Source organism: Ciconia boyciana, chromosome 1 (assembly GCF_034638445.1).
Source record: "Ciconia boyciana chromosome 1, ASM3463844v1, whole genome shotgun sequence".
Classification (NCBI taxonomy): Eukaryota; Metazoa; Chordata; class Aves; order Ciconiiformes; family Ciconiidae; genus Ciconia; species Ciconia boyciana.
Genome location: NC_132934.1, coordinates 87,054,909 through 87,072,976, shown reverse-complemented (window position 1 = coordinate 87,072,976; position 18,068 = coordinate 87,054,909). Strand labels below are relative to the sequence as shown.

Below are 18,068 nucleotides of genomic sequence, written 5' to 3'. Positions count from 1 at the left end.
AGTATCGATGCTCTAGTCACATATCCAGTGGTCCTCCACTGGGCTCTTTCCAGTTTGTTCACACCTCTCTTGCGCTGGGGAGCCCATAATGGACACAGCATACCAAATACAACTTTAGCTGTGCCGTACAGAGGGAAATAATCACTTCTCTCCACTCGTTGACTATGCTGTCATTCATGCCACCCAGCTGTTAGCTTTCACTGCTACAAGGCTGCATCACGGGCTGGTGTGCCAGCATCCCCAGGATCTCTTCTGCTGAGCTGCTCCTCAGCCCATTGTCTCCCAGCCTGTGCTGGCACATTGGATTACTCTGCCTTAGGTGCAGCTCTGACCATGAGGTTATGGTGTGGCTGTGGGGTGGGCTCACGTGCTGGGAACAGGCCTTGGTGGGCATGGGTTTCACTTTAAATGATGTGTTTTTTCTCCTATCTTCCTTTCCCTGCCCCATAGCGGCAAAGGCACAGATGCAGAGAAGGAAGAGGAAATAGTATTGAAAGTGCAGTTTTCCCTGCACATTGGGCAAGTGCAGCAGAAGATGGAGGGAGTGCAGAGACTAGAACAGATAAGGAATGAGAAGAATGAAGGAATGGTTTGACAGAAACCTCACAAAATTCAGAAAAACAAATGCACCCGACATAATGTGTGGCTTAATGTGGGGCTAAGGAAGAACTGAGCCAGAGTCACTTCAGAGGTCCACAGTGAAACAGCGAGAAGCAACTGTCTCAAGCTGCCACAAAGGACATTTCAGTTGGACCGAAGGATAGTTCACATTGGGAGCAGGTGCTTAGAGAGGCTGGGAAACTTCAGCCTTGGAGATGTTCAGAAGATGCCTGGACAAGACCCCAAGGCTCACAGAAGGTGAGAAAAATGGAAATGAAGAGTAATCAGTGCAGTAAGGAAGTGCAAGAAGAATGGGAGATCTTGGCCTTGACCTCCAGAAGTCCCCTGAAGGCAGTGTAAGGTGCAGAGTGGCAGGCCAAGATGGTTAGTAGGGGTTTAAAAACCCTCCTGGATTGCTGACTCCATCAGGTTAGACTTTACAAATAGGTTACTGTATTTGTTCACCCTAACTGGTCACTGTTTGCCAAACTTTTTGCAAAGTCCAAGCACTGACTGAATATCAATCTGTCATTTCCATGTTTAATTGGGTGTTTATGGTGTTTAGGCCAGTTTCCTAAGTAAATGAGGCCTATGTGAGCATGCTGACTCTCTGTCCCTCCCCCAGTCATGTTTGACAAGGAACGGGCATCTCAAACTTCTATGTTTGTAGAAGATTAATGAGAATGAAGAGCCTGATAGGAGAGAGAGGCTTGTTAGCATCACTGCTGAAGGAATCCACTCCATAATCAAGTTTCCTCCCATGTTTGATACAACTAAATTATCCCACAGATTTAACACTTCTGAGTTTATTACCTCTTAAAGTCTCTATCCTGCTGGACTATGCTGTTGTCTGACAGGGAATCATTGTTAATCATTTTACTGAAAGTCCATGAACAAGTTAAAAAGTGATGAGAACCTTCACGTAAGAAAGATCCACTGAGGACATGTAAACAGTAAGATACAGATACAACTTCTGGCTCCGTAAGTCTTTGGCTTTAGATAGCCAAAAATGGGAGAATATACTAGGGAAATATCACCATATGCTTGCCTGCTTCCTTAAACCTCCACATCTGGCTTCTCCTCCCCTCATCCTTCCCCTTCCCTTCTCATCCACTTTCTATAAAAATTTAGATCATGCCTGGAGGATTACTTAGATTCTGTGGGCAATGGCCTTGCTTTGAAGGTCTGACTGTAACCTGGCACCAACCACACCACTGTTGCTGTGGCCACGGGTACTCTGTTGGGCTTGCCATGAGGGCTTACAGCGTTGGGCTTAGCTTTCCACATGTGCCGGTACATCTCCTGCCCAAGTAGACCTCTGTCTCCCAGCAGACGCAGACTCCTGCTTTTGAAAAGGCAAGGTGCTCTGCCTGGTTTTGGAGGCCTCATCTGAAGCAGCAAAAATGGCGTCCTGCCATAGACCTCCAGCAGTCCATCCAAAACTGACCTGAGATTGCAGAAAAAGGGAGAGTTAGAGGCTGTATGCTGGGTTGGACAAATTTCTGTCTAGGTCCTTTGTGTTCTGGAATAGATTGGGAAGCAAACCCGTGAAACACTCCTTTTGTGCACAGCATAACTTATTTGAAATGTCCACTATTTGTAAAATAAATTAAAAAAATACTGTAGTATTTAAATACACTTGTGGTCAGTTAGCTACCTGTATAGTGAAACAGAGTGCATATGAACTTTTAGATTTATTTCGTTCTGTAATTTACTGTTGTCAGAGAAGGGTTTCAGAAGCAGCATCTGCTCCTGAGATTGCCTAACAGTGTCCATTGCGAGATTCTGTTTTCAGTTGCTTGAAATGTTGCTATATTTGACCTGTTTAAATTAAATGCTAGATAGCCACTTCGGGTCAGAGCATAGTAGCTGTTTTTGAGACTCAGATCATGATGAGTACCATTATTTTTCAGTATTATTATTTTTTAATACTCAGGGCAGTGCTATGCTTGGGAGGAGGCAGTGTTACCAAAAATCTTTCTTTACTGTTGTGAAAATATACCGTGGTTTCATGACATTACGTAGGTATTAGTGTGAAACTTAAAGTTCATATGAGCTCAGTGTGGCAATAAGGGAATGTAGGTGCTAAAGCTTCTGCAAATTATTTTTTATTGACTGTGTTCAAGTGGTTCATGCAGCTTTCCCACAGACCACAGCTGCACAAGACCCCAGATGCTTCTTCAAGAGCTTTTGTAGGATTTTGCTTCCAGGACCATTTCTTCTGCACTGAGGAACTGAAACAGGAATCTTGTGCCCTGCCTTGCCAGTGCCTCTTCTCTCAGGCAGGCATAGGTGCCTATCCTGATTCAAATGGCCACGGGAGAGGAGCAGCCTACTACTATGGGGCAAGGTGACTATCTGGGACTGCAGTTTAGGGTTTGACACTGACAGGGCGGAAGATACTGGAAAAGCGAGAGTCAGAATAAAATTAAATCTGACTGAAGTCTGCAGCTGGGAACCACTGTGTCAAGGGAAGAGCACAGAGAGGGTGGGGAGAGAAATAACCACTAGCAAGGGATGGAGTATGGAGGGAGAAGTGTGACTGCTTGAAAAAACAGGCAAGGGAAGACATGAAAGTAAGTTTTCATTAGAAGCGTGGGTAGGAGGCCTTGGAGCCCGTAGGGAAGTAGAAGTCAGGAGTGGGTGAATGAAAAACCAGAGGGAGTCGGGGAAACTGGGACTTGGTGGACATTTGAGATGGGGAGGGAACGGTATACTTGAAAACAATTCACGTTGGTGGTGTGGAAATTACTGTACAAATAAATGTAATGTCAGAGCCTGTTTTTCAGACGTTGCGAGCTCTGTTCTCCGGCCCCCCTTCACGAAATTAGGGAGTTGCAGTTCGTGTCCCCTGTTTACGGTGGGTGAGCTGGGACACAACGTGACCGGCACACGCTGCTGTCGCCCGGGGGGGGGCGACAGTATCTGCCACGCCATGCCGGTGACACCCATTTTGTCGCCCGGAGGGCCGGGCGGGGCTGCCCCCCAGGGCCGGGCCTCCCCGCCCTCGCCGGCTCCGCTGCCGCCTCTCGGTGCCGCCGGGACTGCCGGTGCTGCCGGGACCGGCTGCAGCGGGTGGCCCTCGGCAGCGGGCTAGGCCTCCGCCGTTTAGCTTTCAGGCTGAGGGAAACAGGCAGGAGACCCTTGCCCGTACCTGCGGCGCTCATCACTCGTGGCGTGGCAGCTCTGCCCTGCCTGGCAGGAGCAGCTGGTGCCTGTGGGAAAGCTCAAGCTTCTTGTCACTCCCGCCGGCCCAAGCTAGCTGTCGCCTGGAAGTTACTGGTCCTGCTGCAGAAACGTCGCATTTCCTCTCACAGCAGCCTATCCACCACTGCAGTTTTACAGCCTTGTGGTTTAAAGTAAGCCAAAGCATTTAGCCACTGGTTCACCACTGGTGAAGCCATCTGTGCAGTGAGGATGGAAATCCCTAGGAAGAACCCACGCCGGTTATCCCACAGTGGGATATCTCCAGCTGTGAGTCAGAGCCCCTTACCCACAGGGAAAAGGCCTTGGGTGTGAACAAGGCTATAGGGCTTCTGTTTTGTAGGAAAGGTGGTGTGTCGCCTGTGCAGGCATTGGCTGTGCTTAACAGTCACGGCCGCTTGAAGCTACATCCAGGGATGTAGGGAAAGGGAATCCAGAAGGGAAGAGGCATCTTGGTGTGGTACAGTGCATGGAGCAGAATGGTCCCAATTCCCAAGTTTTAGTGGGAGGCTGTGGGAGCTTTGCATTCAGACTTGGTGCTGGAGGAAGTAAAAGAGGTGGAGACTCTGGTGAAAATCCCCCTGGTACAGTATGCAGAGGTGGCAATCAGTGGGTTATACTGAGCAGTTCTGAGCCAGCGCAGGTTTTCCTGGGGCTTACCCCAAGGCTCTGAACTTAACTAGTGACAACAAAACCAGCCTAGGTGGGGAGCTAGGTGGAGAAGAGCAGTGTGCAAGAAACCCACTGAATCCTCTTCCTGGCAGAATAGGAAGCTGGCAAATTACTGCTGAGGTCTTGGTGGATCAGGGATATTTTACTTGCTACTTATGTATCCTTGATTCCCTGCTGCTAGACTTCACCTAGTTAATGTTATGTTTTTTCTTTTAATATTTACTCCCTTTGTTTTATGCACTGACTCAGTGTTTCCAGATGGGAAAGTGTGGCTTTTCTTAAGAACTTGGGAAAAGCTTTTTTTCTCCCAACTTCCTGGGGGAAGACAAGCCAGTCAAACCTGTTTTAGATGGTAATTTTATGAAAACCGGAACACTACTGCTCTTCATAACATCTGGCAGAAAGGTTATAGCTACACAGCTCTGAGTCATCTTAAGAAAAGGTTTGTCTTATGCAATTTGGGAAAAATAGTGTGTGGTCATGTAATTTAGGAATTTAAGAGAATGCGTGTGCCTCTAAGCAGAATTATATTGCATTGGCAAAGTTAATGTTGTAATTTATTAACCTTAATGGCGTGATTTTGCCTCTTTTAAATTATTATTTTAATATAATTTCTGACATAGTTTCAGTGAATTGTAAAATATATTACCTAGCTGTTTCATCTTATGAATTGTAAAAACAATACAGATGTAGGCAAATGCAATAAAATGCTCTATGTGTATTCAATGTAAATGTATACATCAATATCACCGGTCTTCTGCATACATAGTTAGCATTATGCAGATATATGCCCATATAAAATATAGCTACCTTTTTATATAATATCTTCAGCAATCTTTTTCTTAATTAATAGGTATATGTCTTCTAAAGAATTCTTAATATTCACACACATATTAATTTACCACCGCTACAGACAAGTTGAGTCAGGTTTATATGAAAATACACAATTCCCTTGCAATGAAATGATATGCGTAATGTATTGGCCCGCACTCATTTTCCTTCTGCCATGCCCATTTTAAATTATGATTGTGACTTAAAGAGTCACTGGCAGTGTCTTTACTTCACCCAGCTCAGAGGAGAAAACATCTCTCCATGATTTGTTGTGTATCTTTCATCACTGTTTTCCTGGTTCTCAAAATTCCAGTTAGAAACATCATGCTGTGCTCCCAAGAGACATCAGAAGTGAGATGACACGTTGTTTTCTTTCTCTATCCATTACCAGTTTGACAAAGAAAACAGACTAGGCATGTTCTTCATGTGAAGCCTTTATCCTGACTACAGTGAAGTCAGTTATGATTCATCTGTAGGTGTTTCTCTCCCTTGACAATATAAAGGAGTCTTTCAGCTGGGCTTTGCTAACACACTTTGCCTATAGCCTGTTGAAACTTGAATCATTTTTTTCCTGGCCAAAACAAGCTCTGGAGCATGCTGTGCTGATTGGAAAGGGTAGAGGTTGTAATGGAGTTTCACATTGTCATTTATAGCCCGGTCCTGGTATAGCTGGTTTGTGAGGAGGAGGGGTTTTCTAGAGTATCAGTGACAGGTCTTTTACCTTGTACAGTGGTATTTTGGTCTTGGCTTGTGGGCACTGGCTGGATTAAGGGTCCTGCCTGGCATAAGTCTTGAAACTCCTTTCCATAAGGGTCTTAGATCTAGCTCGCTCCAGAGCTAAGTCTGAGGAACAGTTGCTCTTACATGAAGTTCACTTGGTAAATAAAGAGGTAGTTATGAGTTCTTAGTCAAGTTCTTACTTACAGGAGTGTTCCCGTAACAAAAACCAGCAAAACAAGGCACTCCTACTCCTGCTGGTAGCCTCATAGAGGCACAACACTGAATAGGCCACTATATTTCGTTTTGTTCCCCTAAGAAAAGGGTCTCTGAAGCATCAGATGAAGCGCAGTGGCAGCAGCCTTGTGGCCACCAGGTTGCAGTAACAGAGTGGACTCTGGCAAAGTGGTCTCTGGACAGGATGGTCAATCATTTTTTTCCATGCAAAAGCACTGGACCAGTTCTCACATGGACTCTCCCTTTTCTACACCCTTTGGATTTTGTTCCTAACTTTTAAAAGGGAGGGGGAAGAGGAGGGGAGAGGCAGGCAGCCGAAAACTCTGCTCCCCTCCCTTTTCTCGAAAGTCATCTGATTTCCCGAAAATGCCTAACGTGGACCAGATCTGCGTGCTCCCCCGCGCAGCCTGAGCCAAGAGGATTGTGCAACTTGTTCTGGAAATTGCCCTTCCTTGCCGAAAGCCGGCAAGCCGAGCATCTCACCCCAGCGGGGAGGCTGGGAAGCCGCATCCGGCAGGTAGAGGGTGCTGCGATATTGCGAGTTAGAGGCCTCTTCCCCAGCCCGCTGCCTTGGGTACGTTTGGAGGAGGGTGTGAACAGGAAGAAAAAAGAAAAAGAGAAAGAGAGAAAAGAGAAGGGAAGAGAGAAGAAAACCCGACACGAACTAGGGAGAGAAGGTAAGTATTGCAAGCATTAGAAATGGGAAAAGAAAATATTCCTGGGCGTTGCTGTCTGACAGCTAGAAGAATCAGGACAAGTTGCTCCCCAACCCCAGGGTCTTAGCATAATTTTTGGGGTGCTGGGAGGAATGGATTGGGTACCCTGGGGGGGAGGTGCTTTCTATCTTAATTTGCTGTGCACCAGCACGGTGTTTGGAGACATTGATGGTCATAAGGGGAGAACGTGAGTACCAAGATAGAGGTCATCTCTCAGTTTTCTCAGTATGGATCCTAGCATCCCTTCTTGATGCTTGGGGTTGCTGTATGCAGGAAGGAACAGAGATATAAAATTGCTTTTAAGGCAAAACTTGACATATTCTCCACAAGCTGGGGTTTTAGGGTCTTTGACCTGCCTAGCAGACACGCAGAAGCACAGGCAACATGAATCAATAACACTGTTTTTTGTCCCAGACCATAACTCCAAAGTCCAATTCCTGAAACTTTTCAGAACGGAAGATCTGCTTTTTCCAGATGTGGTGAGTTATTGAATCTCCAAGGGGAACTCAGGTTTATTAAGAATTTCATTTTATAAATTAGGTGTTTTTCTTGTAGTACTGTGCTGATTCTCAAATCTGAATGTATCTATAGCCCAAGTAGCCTCCAGAACAAGGCAGTGAAGTAGGGAATAGCACTTAAGACCCTTGTGTTCAACTCCTGCAGCATTACCATCTGTTACAGAGCTGGAGAGGAGCAGAGAGCACGACTGAGGTTGTACTCCTTCTGTGTGAAAGGCTACAGGAGAAAGGCAAGCCCCACACAGCCACAGCATTGCTCATTAAAACTCCAAAGCCAGGAGCTATGCTGCATATTACGTAGAGCTAAAGACTAGCTTTTTCACTAGGGACTGTGTGCATATGTGGACAGAGAAGACTACTGCAATGTCAACTTCCTTCCTCTTTTCTCAGGTACCTTATCCTCTTCTGTCTCCCTGTCTGGGCTGATGCAGCCTCCATGTATGGTGAGATCTTGTCACCCAATTATCCTCAAGTGTATCCCAATGATGTGCAGGAATCTTGGGAAATCCAGGTGCCTTTGGGATATGGCATTCGCCTTTATTTCACACATATGGATCTTGAACCATCGCAGAACTGTGAATATGACTTTGTGAAGGTACTGTCCCTGTCCTCAAGTGAGAAAAAGACAAGAAGGCGGGTTAGAGCACAGAACAGCAAAGCTGTGTGCAAAGCTCAGGGCTGGAAGAGGAGCTAGACACATCCTTCCTGTTCTGAGCTCCAAGAAGCCCAAATGACTGGGTGTATCTGCACTAGCAGTCACTAAATTGGTTTGAGTTTCCCTCGTAACCACATGAGCATTGTCTGCCAACTGAGTGTCCCATCTATGCCCCCCTCCCCATGTTTCTCCTATATTCATAGGAAAAGCCTTCTTAGCCATCACTGACACGTCCCTATTGCAAGGCACATTCTTAGCTAGTGAACCGTAGGTATAAAAGGACGATTTTCTTAGGGCATTGCTTTTCTGTCCCTGAAATTATTCAGAATTAGTCCATGAGTGGACATAGATTATTTAATGCAATCAGAAATTGGAAATTATGAAGGTTAAAAACAATCAAGAGATCTGTGTATGAATAGTGGGTACTCAGATAAAGTGCTGTGGTCCATTGCACCACAGTTTTCTATAATCTATGCACCACAGATTTCTTAAAACTTAGAGACCCACTAGTGCTGCTCCATGTCATCCCACAAGGCACAAAAGATCAAGCATTTCCACACAAACGGACAGAAACAAGACCATCCTATCCTGCAATAGCTATGTGTGAAAAGGAGCAATAAGATCAGGTGCAGCACCAGAAGGAGACCTTCGAGAAGGACCAAGGTGGAACAGTAGGATGGATGTGCTCTGCTGGGAGCTGTAATAACATGTGTCCTTTTGCAACAAACCGATGAACCTGTTGGACTGCTCTGCAGACCATCAGTGATTGGTTTTGCCATTTTGAACCACAGTGTTGATTTTTTGTACAAGTGGACCTGAGGAAAGGATGTTAACAGAGAACTTTCTGGATTAATTTGTATCTGAGAAATTAAGACAGGTATTTCGCAGCTGGGAACTCAGTAGGAGGGAACACTCCTCAAATGTCTTACAAATGTCATTAAACTGGTTGTCTAGGGGCTCCGTTCAGCTGTACCTTGGCTGGCTGTCTTTGATCCTTGGCCAGCTTGGTGGATGACACAGCAGCCTTGGTCCCTCCTGCTAGCTATGTGACATAGCTGTGCCCTGGGAGATCTACATCTGAATGTTGTGAGAAATGCATGCAATTTAGGGGCCTTCAGTTAGACACCTATAAGCTGAAAGACTCAAGTGTTGGTAATTACACATATTCCAGTAATGAGTTAAGACCTCTCTGCATTCTTCTGCAGATCCTATCTGGTGGCCATGTTGAAGGTGTGCTTTGTGGGCAGAAGAAACCTCGTGCTCCTGGCTCCTCGATTGTGGAGGAATTTCATGTCCCTTACAACACCCTCACTATGAGCTTCCAATCCGACTTTTCCAATGAGGAGCGTTTCACTGGTTTTGCAGCCTACTATGTTGCAGTGGGTAAGGTTAAAACAGCCTCCTCTGAATCTCGGTAGTGTCCAGGCTAGCAAGGGAGGAAAGCTGACAGAAGGCTTTTCCTTACAAGAATGTCTTATTTAAAAGAGATCCCAGCAGACAGGACTGCTTTCCAATATGGCCAGTATAAATGCTGTCTCAGAGATACCTTTTCCTTGTTGTCCACCAGTGTTTGCTTCACTTTCTCATTTTCTTCCTGCCCTTAGGGCCCTCTCCTAATCTTGGCTGATTCATCTTTTCACACTTGCAGACTTGGATGAGTGCACGGATTTTGTGGAGGAACCTTGCAGTCATTACTGTAATAATTATATTGGAGGTTACTTCTGTACCTGTCCACCAGGTTATTTCCTCTATGAGGATAAGAAAACATGTGGAGGTAAGAGATCTACATGAGCTGTGGTCAACAGCAAGAGTTAATTTAGGCCAAGTGAGATATTGTACATGGAAGACCTTCTCTATCAACCTTCTCAACCAGTTGTGACAGGTATATTTTGGGGAAAAAAAAATCCCAGTGCAAATCTGAACTGGCAGTAGACCATGATTTTGGGAATTTCTATTAACATATTCTTAACATTCTTCTTTTTTGTGTCAAGAGAATTAAGAAACTACTAAATTACATTCTTCAAAGATTGTGATGGAGACCCTTCTTAGCATCTGCTATCTGTGAATCTTTTAATCTCTGACAAAACAGGGCAGTTCAATAAAGACACAAAAATGGCCAAGGGGCTGCTTAGCTTGAATCAAAAAATTGCAAAGTCACAAATGGTACATGTTGAAAGGAGTATAATAATGAGGACCTGAGCATGAGGGAAGGGGGCCTGAATCACATGTGGAAGGTAAAAAGAAAGGCCACTAGAAGTTAAAGTTCCTGGCTAATTGGATAGAGAGTGGCCCTGGTTTCAGTTTGTTGGAAAGATGCAATGTTGTGACATGGTTAATGCTGGTGACTGGGGAGACTGGAGATGTAGTGGAAGAGGGAAAGCTTGTCAGCTTCATACATGGACCATTTCCTTTCTGAATCCTACCTGTGTTCCTTCCTTAATCCTAGTGAACTGCAGTAGAAATGTCTTCACTGAGCCATCAGGGGAAATTGCCAGCCCCAACTATCCCAACCAGTACCCAGAGAACTTGCGGTGTGAGTACCAAGTGACTCTGAGGCCAGGCTACTTTGTGACATTGACCATACGGAGCGGGGACTTCGATGTGGAACCAGCCGACTCAAAAGGGAGTTGCCATGACAGCTTAACAGTAGGTGTGGGGCTTAGGGAGGGAGTCAGGATGCTCTGGATCTCCCCTTAATCTCCTCATATTCAGAAGACTCTCTGACTGCTTAACTTTATTTTCAACTATGTTGCCTTTAGAAATTCTTGGGAATACATTTGAATATGTATATAATGAATATATATTTTAATATATCTCTGAATACATTTGGTGTTTCTCATTTCTTCTGGTTTGTTATTTCCCCAGCTTGTCTCTGGAAAGCAGCATTTTGGTCCCTATTGTGGCAGCAAATTCCCAGGTCCTCCTGAAATCAAAACTAGGAATAACATTCTTGACATAATCTTCCAGACAGACCGTGCAGTACAGCATAAAGGCTGGAAAATACGCTACTATGCGGATCGTGAGTAAATACTTGGGAAAGCGTTCCCTCTGCTGCTGAGTTAGGGAGAGAGTTTGTCCCAGGTCAGATTCATGGTACAACAGCACGTTAACATGTTCACAGCTGCTGGTATTGAGTAAACAGAGGATGCCTGTTTACTAGGAAAAATAATCACTGGGGAGGAAGAAGTTGGGAGCTGGAAGGAGAGTAAATCTTGAACCAGTTAATCACTGATTTCCACCTATCTTTTCAAAGCTGTAACCTGTCCCCCGAGCGTCATCCCCAACTCTGTTCTTGACCCAAAGAAGGACAGGTATATCTTCAAGGACAATGTGAAGGTGACCTGTGTGGAAGGCTACGAAATTGTGAGGGTAAGTTACATAAAAAATCATATATCCGCTCTGGCCCTCTCAGCAGCTTCCTGATGCCATTTCCCATCAGGTGTCCTGAGCACCTCTGGGGACTCAAAGTTTTCACCACAGCTGTAGTAAGTGGAAACTTCTTCCAGCCACTGCAGCATTTTGAGGACCTTCCACTGGAGTGCCTGTGTCAGATGTATTTCATCGCCGGTGACTTACATGGATCATGTGTTCTTTTCCCTAGCAACGAGACAGCATCATGACTTTTCACTCCAGCTGTCAGGACAACGGTGAATGGAGCAATTCCCATTTCAGCTGTGTTCGTAAGTGACCCGTCTCTGTATTGTGGGAAGCAGACTGGAATTGAGTCTTTAGGCTCTAGATCCACTATATCTCCAGTTAGGAGAACGCTGAAGGACTGGGATGTGAGCATGCTGAAGGGACAGAGGAAGTGAGCGCTGATGACTGTACAGGGACCAGAGGAGCTGAGTGGTTCCCCATCATACAGAATCATATTGTTGGGTGAGGATGCCACTTTGATTATATTTGATTGTTTTTGTTTCTTCTCTACAGCTGTGAACTGTGGAGATCCTATTCCTATTGACAATGCCCAAGCTGTATATGTCTCCGAACTTCATGAGCCTCTGTACAAAGCTGCTTTCCGGTATCAATGTGATGCACCTTACTATACCCTAAAAACCAAAGGGGATGGTAAGCATTGCCTCTGCTACACAAACATATTTCTTTGATCAAAGACCTAAGAAATGTTACTGGCATCATCATGGGGCTGGAATTATATCCCATCAGGTCAAGACTGGGAAAAAGTTCTTATTGGTATGGGGTTGCAGGTAGTAGTTTTGTGTTGCCTTTGTGTTTAATACACTCTAATAATGTCTGTACTTGGGCTGTTGACCTTAAATGCATTAGCAAGTCCCCTCTCCATTTGCCTGGTGTGTGAACCATGGAGATATTTGTTAAATCTAGCACACATTTCTGGTGGACAAGTAAAGGACTCAAGAAATCTATTAGATGAGGTCCCTTCAAAATGGGGGCAGAAGCACCCTGGTGGGGTTATGTACTTTTAGGGAGATCTCAGCAATGTTTACCAAGCTGTGCTTGCTTTGGAAATGAGACGGTTAATACATCATATTATACAGTAATGCTACTTACCCTCTCTTCATCTTGATTGTATCCTTATGGCACTCTTTTTTCTTGTGTTTTCCAAGCGGTGTATCAATGCTCAGCCAGTGGAGAATGGGTCAACGAAGAGATGGGAGCAAAGCTACCAAAATGTGTCCCAGGTACTACCAAAAGCTGTGATTATGTACGTGCAGTGTATGAAGACCACTGCTTCTTTCATCTCTCTGTTTTTCAACTATTAAGCCTGAAAGTACAGTTGATCCTTTCGATGTTTGAATCACATTGGACAGGGTATTTCTGAAAGCTGTGGGCCCTAAAGAAGCGTCAGATGAGGCAGCAGAAAGAAACTGGAAACAAAAGTGGGCAACATAATAAGACATCTGGTGTAACAGGACCTCTTCAAGTATCAGTGTATATTTCTGCACCAGTTTCCCCACCTTCAAGTGTGCACATTCTCAAGTCATTCAGTGCTTTAGACCTCTCTCTGCATTGCAGGTAGCAAAAAGACTAACAGGTCAAAGAGATGTCCGACAATGCTGGAGCTTTCTGTCTTCGGTCCCTCCCAAGCTACACTGAGAGCTGTAGCTTCTCTTCAGACCTCTCCTGGGGGTAGTGCCCAACTGTCCACTGGGCACTACAGATGCAGCACTATAGGGAAAGGTCTTTCACTACTCTCACTGGAAGTCATAGCCTAAACCCTTAAGGTTTAATGTGTCCTTCAGTATTCAGCTACACTTACTGTGTCTGAAAGCTCAAGCAAGATCCCTGTCAAGGACGTTCTCATCCTCTCTGTGTGTACTTGGGAGACACTGAGGAGGAAAGTGCATGGGTACTACTCCTGCTCCTGACTGCTGGTAGTTATGGCTGGGTCTTAACTTCCAGCTTCCAGAGAGAATTTTAAATCCTATGTATTCTGCAGGCTGTTCAGCTTACCCTCTTAGAAGAGGCAGCATGCCTAGGGCTAGTTGTACATGATGGCTGTTCACTACTCCAATCCCCCAAATATTTATTGGCAAAGTACAAGATCCAGCTGAAGATGATTTAACCCTCTTAAGGGCCAGCTCAGCCAGTCACTTGGACTATACAAGTGCACAGTGCAAAAGGCAAATTGTAAGATAAAGCTCAGGGAATTTACTACCCAAGAAGACATTACAAAGAATATGAAGCCAGACTCTTCTCAGCAGGACACAGCAATAAAAGACAATGACAGGCAATGGGCACAAGTTTCAACAAAGGAAATTCTGACTGTATTTAAGGAAAAATGCACCCCCAGAGCACTGGAACTGTTGTCCAGAGAGGCTGGCTAATCATCACCCTTGGAGATGATCAGAAGTCACCTGTCAAAGCCCCTGAGCAACCTGGCTTTGCAGTTAGGAGGGCAGGGGGAAGGGCAGTTAGGGATGAACAGCTTGAACTAAAGACATTGAGAGGTACCTTCCAGCCTAAATTTTTCTATGGTTATGTGAAATTCTTTAACAAACTCTGCTTCATTTAAATTGGAAGCTACCTACTGGCTGTACTTCCTTAATCTCTGACTATATGACTAAGGGTTCAATGTAAACAAGGCAATGTGATAAGAAATCAATTTCCTACCTATGTCAGAATGACCAGCCTTATTTATGCCCTTAGTGCTCACATTCTGCAAAACCTTATAGAACATTTTACTCTAAGAGCATAGAGCGTCTCTGCACCCGTAAGACCCACAGATAAGATCTCCATTAACCCACTGCCTAAGATTTTACATACTAAAAGAATGGAGAGGAAAAATGGTAAAACATCAGTGACAAACCTGAACACTTAACCTGAGACTATCTGGAGTTCACAAAAAAAAAAAAATTCATTTTAAAGAGCAGTGTCATATTTCTAAGAACTTAAGCAAATATTTTTTCAAAGACAATCCCTTCACCTACAGGACATAATTCAGCAAAGGAAAAATGCTAACTAGAATGCAATTAAACTGGGATCTTTGACATACCTAACACTGGCAGGGTGACAACTGCTTTCCAGAACAAGAATTTGAGAATGAGTATTTTCAGCCTAAATTGAATGTTGATAGTAGTTTTGCTTGAATTTTCTTGAGATTTTCTGTAAATACTAGTTGCAAACTCTATGACATAGAATATAAACATTGGTTACTCAGAATCAAAAGTGATTTAGAGGACACAGGAGGGAGGGGACTATGGGCTTTTTAGCAATACCAATGAACCCTCTATTTGTAACTGCTAATTCTGCCATCTGGTTCCTCTTTTTTTCTTTTCTTTCCAGTCTGTGGGGTGCCTAGTAATCCCATCCGAGAGAAAGCAAAGATTTTTGGAGGCAGCATTGCAGAAAAGGGCAACTTTCCCTGGCAAGTGTATTTTGGGAACCCAAGAGGAGGTGGTGTACTGATATCTGAAAGATGGGTAATGACTGCAGCTCATGTGCTGGAGGGATATGACATGCCCAACATGCATGTTGGGGTAATCAATGTTGGTAGAGAATCTCTGTACCGGGAGGCCAAGCAGCTGATCCCAGAGGCTTCATTCATCCATCCTGGTTGGAAGAAGCAGCCCATAGGAACCAGGACGGACTTTGATAACGATATTGCACTACTGAAGCTGAGGGATCCTGTGAAGATGGGCCCAAACATCTCACCCCTCTGTCTTCCTGGTAAATCACCTGAGTATGAGCTGCAAGAAGGGACTCTGGGCTATATTGCTGGCTGGGGCCAGAGAGAGACAGGAAGACTGCCTATTTATCTTTGGAAGGCCCAAGTTCCTGTGGTGGACATGGATAAGTGCCGATCTGTGAAACCAGAGGGCTCTGCTGATTCTAGTGCTTACCGATTCACTGACAATATGATCTGTGCTGGTGGTGGCAAGGACAGCTGTAAGGGGGATAGTGGTGGAGCCTACGCTATCCAAGATCCTCTTGATGACAGACGGTACTATGTGGCTGGCCTGATCTCCTGGGGACCAAGATGTGGCACCTTTGGTCTTTACACCAAGGTAGTGCGTTATTTGGACTGGATTACAGAGACCATGAGCAAGCATGAGGATGCAGAAGCTTGGCAGGATTAGCTCTTTCTCCTTTCAGCACAGTCACCCTTTCTAAATGCGATGGTTACATGTTCAGGCTGGCTGTGATCCCGTTCACTCTGTGTATATAATGGGCCTACTCGTTGTGTCTGTGGTGAGTGGAGAGTCAGGAATATGTATCTGTTTCTCCCACTGTCATCATGTCTGGGAGGGAAATTCTCTTTCTTCCACTCATAGTAGCATAAGGGGAAGATGCTATTCTGGATAAAGAGGCTCTTTCTGCTTCCTCTCATTTTTTTCTATCCCATTTTTTCCCACTTGGAGAAGACCTAGCCATGCCCCACCTGAAAGGGAGATTTCAGCAAAGACAAGAGAGAATAATTGTTGGTTCCCAGTGTAGGTTCAGAGCCTGGTTTCTGATTTATGCATTTCCTGTATTGTTCAGAATATCTAACAGCATTAAAGAATGTCCAAATTGCCTTTTGTGCAACATGCTATTGTGTGTGTATTGCTTTTCTTCTTCTCAGTCTAGACCTAGTTCTCCTTGAAACTCCCTAAATCAAGTGTCTAGTCACATTTTGACCCACTACGCTGCTGGCTTTTGTCAAGCTGTAACTTGTGCTACCTCACCTCTCTACCTAAGAGTCTTTATGAAGTTCTTCCGAGATGGTTGCGTATCATTGACCAACCATTACTACCAATGAGGACTTCAGACTTCTGAATCAAGCTGAGCAGAAGAGACACCTTTAAAATCCTTTCATTCACCTGTCCTCAGGGCTTTATTTTTCAAACTTTATTGTGTTAGATAAGAAATAAGGCTTGCTTGATTTAGGGAAGGTAGTGTTGTGGGAGAAGATTACCTGACGTGCGTTAGGGGTGTCTTCTGCTCCAAAAAGTCCTGTATCACTCACAGATGTCCTTCCACTAAGATGGTCAGGGAACTGGTGCAGATGGCATATTATGAGACAGAGGAAGCTGGGTTTGTTCAGCTTGAATAGGAGGAAGCTAAGAGGGGGATCTAACTGCTGTATTCAGTTATCTAAAGGAGGGCTAGAGAGTACGCAGAGCAAGACTTCAGAAAGGTGAACAGTGACAGGACAAGACACAATAGACATGAATTGCAATAAGGGAATTTCCAACTGGGCTTTTTCCCAGGGTGTGGGTCAGCACTGGAACAAGTGCCATGAAAGACTGGGGAATCTCTGTCCCTGAACATCTTCATAACTTGCCCAGGCAAGGCCCTGAAGCTCTGAAGTTAGTCCTGCTGTCAGCAGTGGATTGGACTAGACACCTCCTTTTCCAGCCCAAGTTTTTCTGAGAGTCTAGGAAATGGTGAGGAGGATGTGTGCAGCTCTTGGGAGATTTCATAGAGATTCCTGCACTCAGCTCAAGCACCTTCAATTTTGTGTAACAAGCAAAAGGTTATTTTGTTGTTGGGCTAGTAACCAAGGATCTTATACTGCATTCCTGGGGAACTGTGACCCACAGGATGTTGAATGTTTTTTACTTTTATATCTGTATGTGCCAACGTTAATCTAGTATGAAGTTTTATAGTCATTCCTTCTTGTTGCTAAGTAGGTGGACTCATCTCAGCTTTCATCTTTTGGAGCACAAAAGGAAAGTGTCCATCCCTGGTAACTAGTCCAGGCTGCAGTCTTAGCCCATGTTCCTCTTGTGCAAAGAAGTGACTATATACTGGCAAATAAACAATAATGATGCAGTGGTGCCATTGTAGCAATATTTTATAACTTCACAGTATGTATTAGAATTTCATAAATCATACACACATGCCCAAACATCTGAGGTAATCATGAGCAAAAGCCTCGGGAAATCTTACAGACTGCTATGTCTGGCTATTAGGAAGCTTCTGCTTTGGTATGTGATGAATACTTCAGCAGCAGAAATAGCTCAACAAAGTACAATTTGGGGAAAATCAATCCATTTTAAGTTCTGAAAAAGTGACCTTCACACTAAGGTAAGACAATTCCTTAGCTTCTATGACCACAAAGCCACTCAGGCAAGCAGCTTTGCATGATTACTCACTAGCTCACTGATTAACTCCAATCTTTCTGGAAAAGGACAGGAAGACAAACTGCTGAAATCGATTCAGGACGGCAAAGGACAAGAGAAACAGAAACGTGACCGAATGGTCCAGGAATAGGAGACAGGAAAGACACTTATTTAGCTGGGATTGCTATTCCTAGGACGGTCACAGATTCCTATAGGGATTTTGGGCAGATCATCTATTCTTGATGCCTCAGCTTCCCGAAGTTTCCTAGTCTCCTGCAAAGCAGGAGATTCTTTAAGATGGCTTCTCAGTAATTTTTGCCAATTTTTACAAGGACTGAAGAGTTGGGTATTTTATTGTTCTTGTCACTTGTACTCACTGAGCATCCCAGAAATT

General features: G+C 44.6%; 1 protein-coding gene across 1 annotated transcript; it reads left to right on the top strand.

Annotated features, from left to right (window-relative positions):
- Nucleotides 1-6,711: 6,711 nt before the first annotated feature.
- On the top strand, nucleotides 6,712-16,131 carry C1S (complement C1s). The gene is made up of 12 exons (XM_072879554.1): nucleotides 6,712-6,938; nucleotides 7,392-7,456; nucleotides 7,886-8,090; nucleotides 9,356-9,533; nucleotides 9,799-9,924; nucleotides 10,597-10,796; nucleotides 11,016-11,169; nucleotides 11,404-11,519; nucleotides 11,752-11,830; nucleotides 12,081-12,218; nucleotides 12,734-12,808; nucleotides 14,913-16,131. The coding sequence occupies exons 2-12, from the start codon at nucleotides 7,452-7,454 to the stop codon at nucleotides 15,704-15,706; spliced, it is 2,070 nt and encodes a 689-aa protein (XP_072735655.1). The 5' UTR covers nucleotides 6,712-6,938; nucleotides 7,392-7,451; the 3' UTR covers nucleotides 15,707-16,131.
- Nucleotides 16,132-18,068: the final 1,937 nt, after the last annotated feature.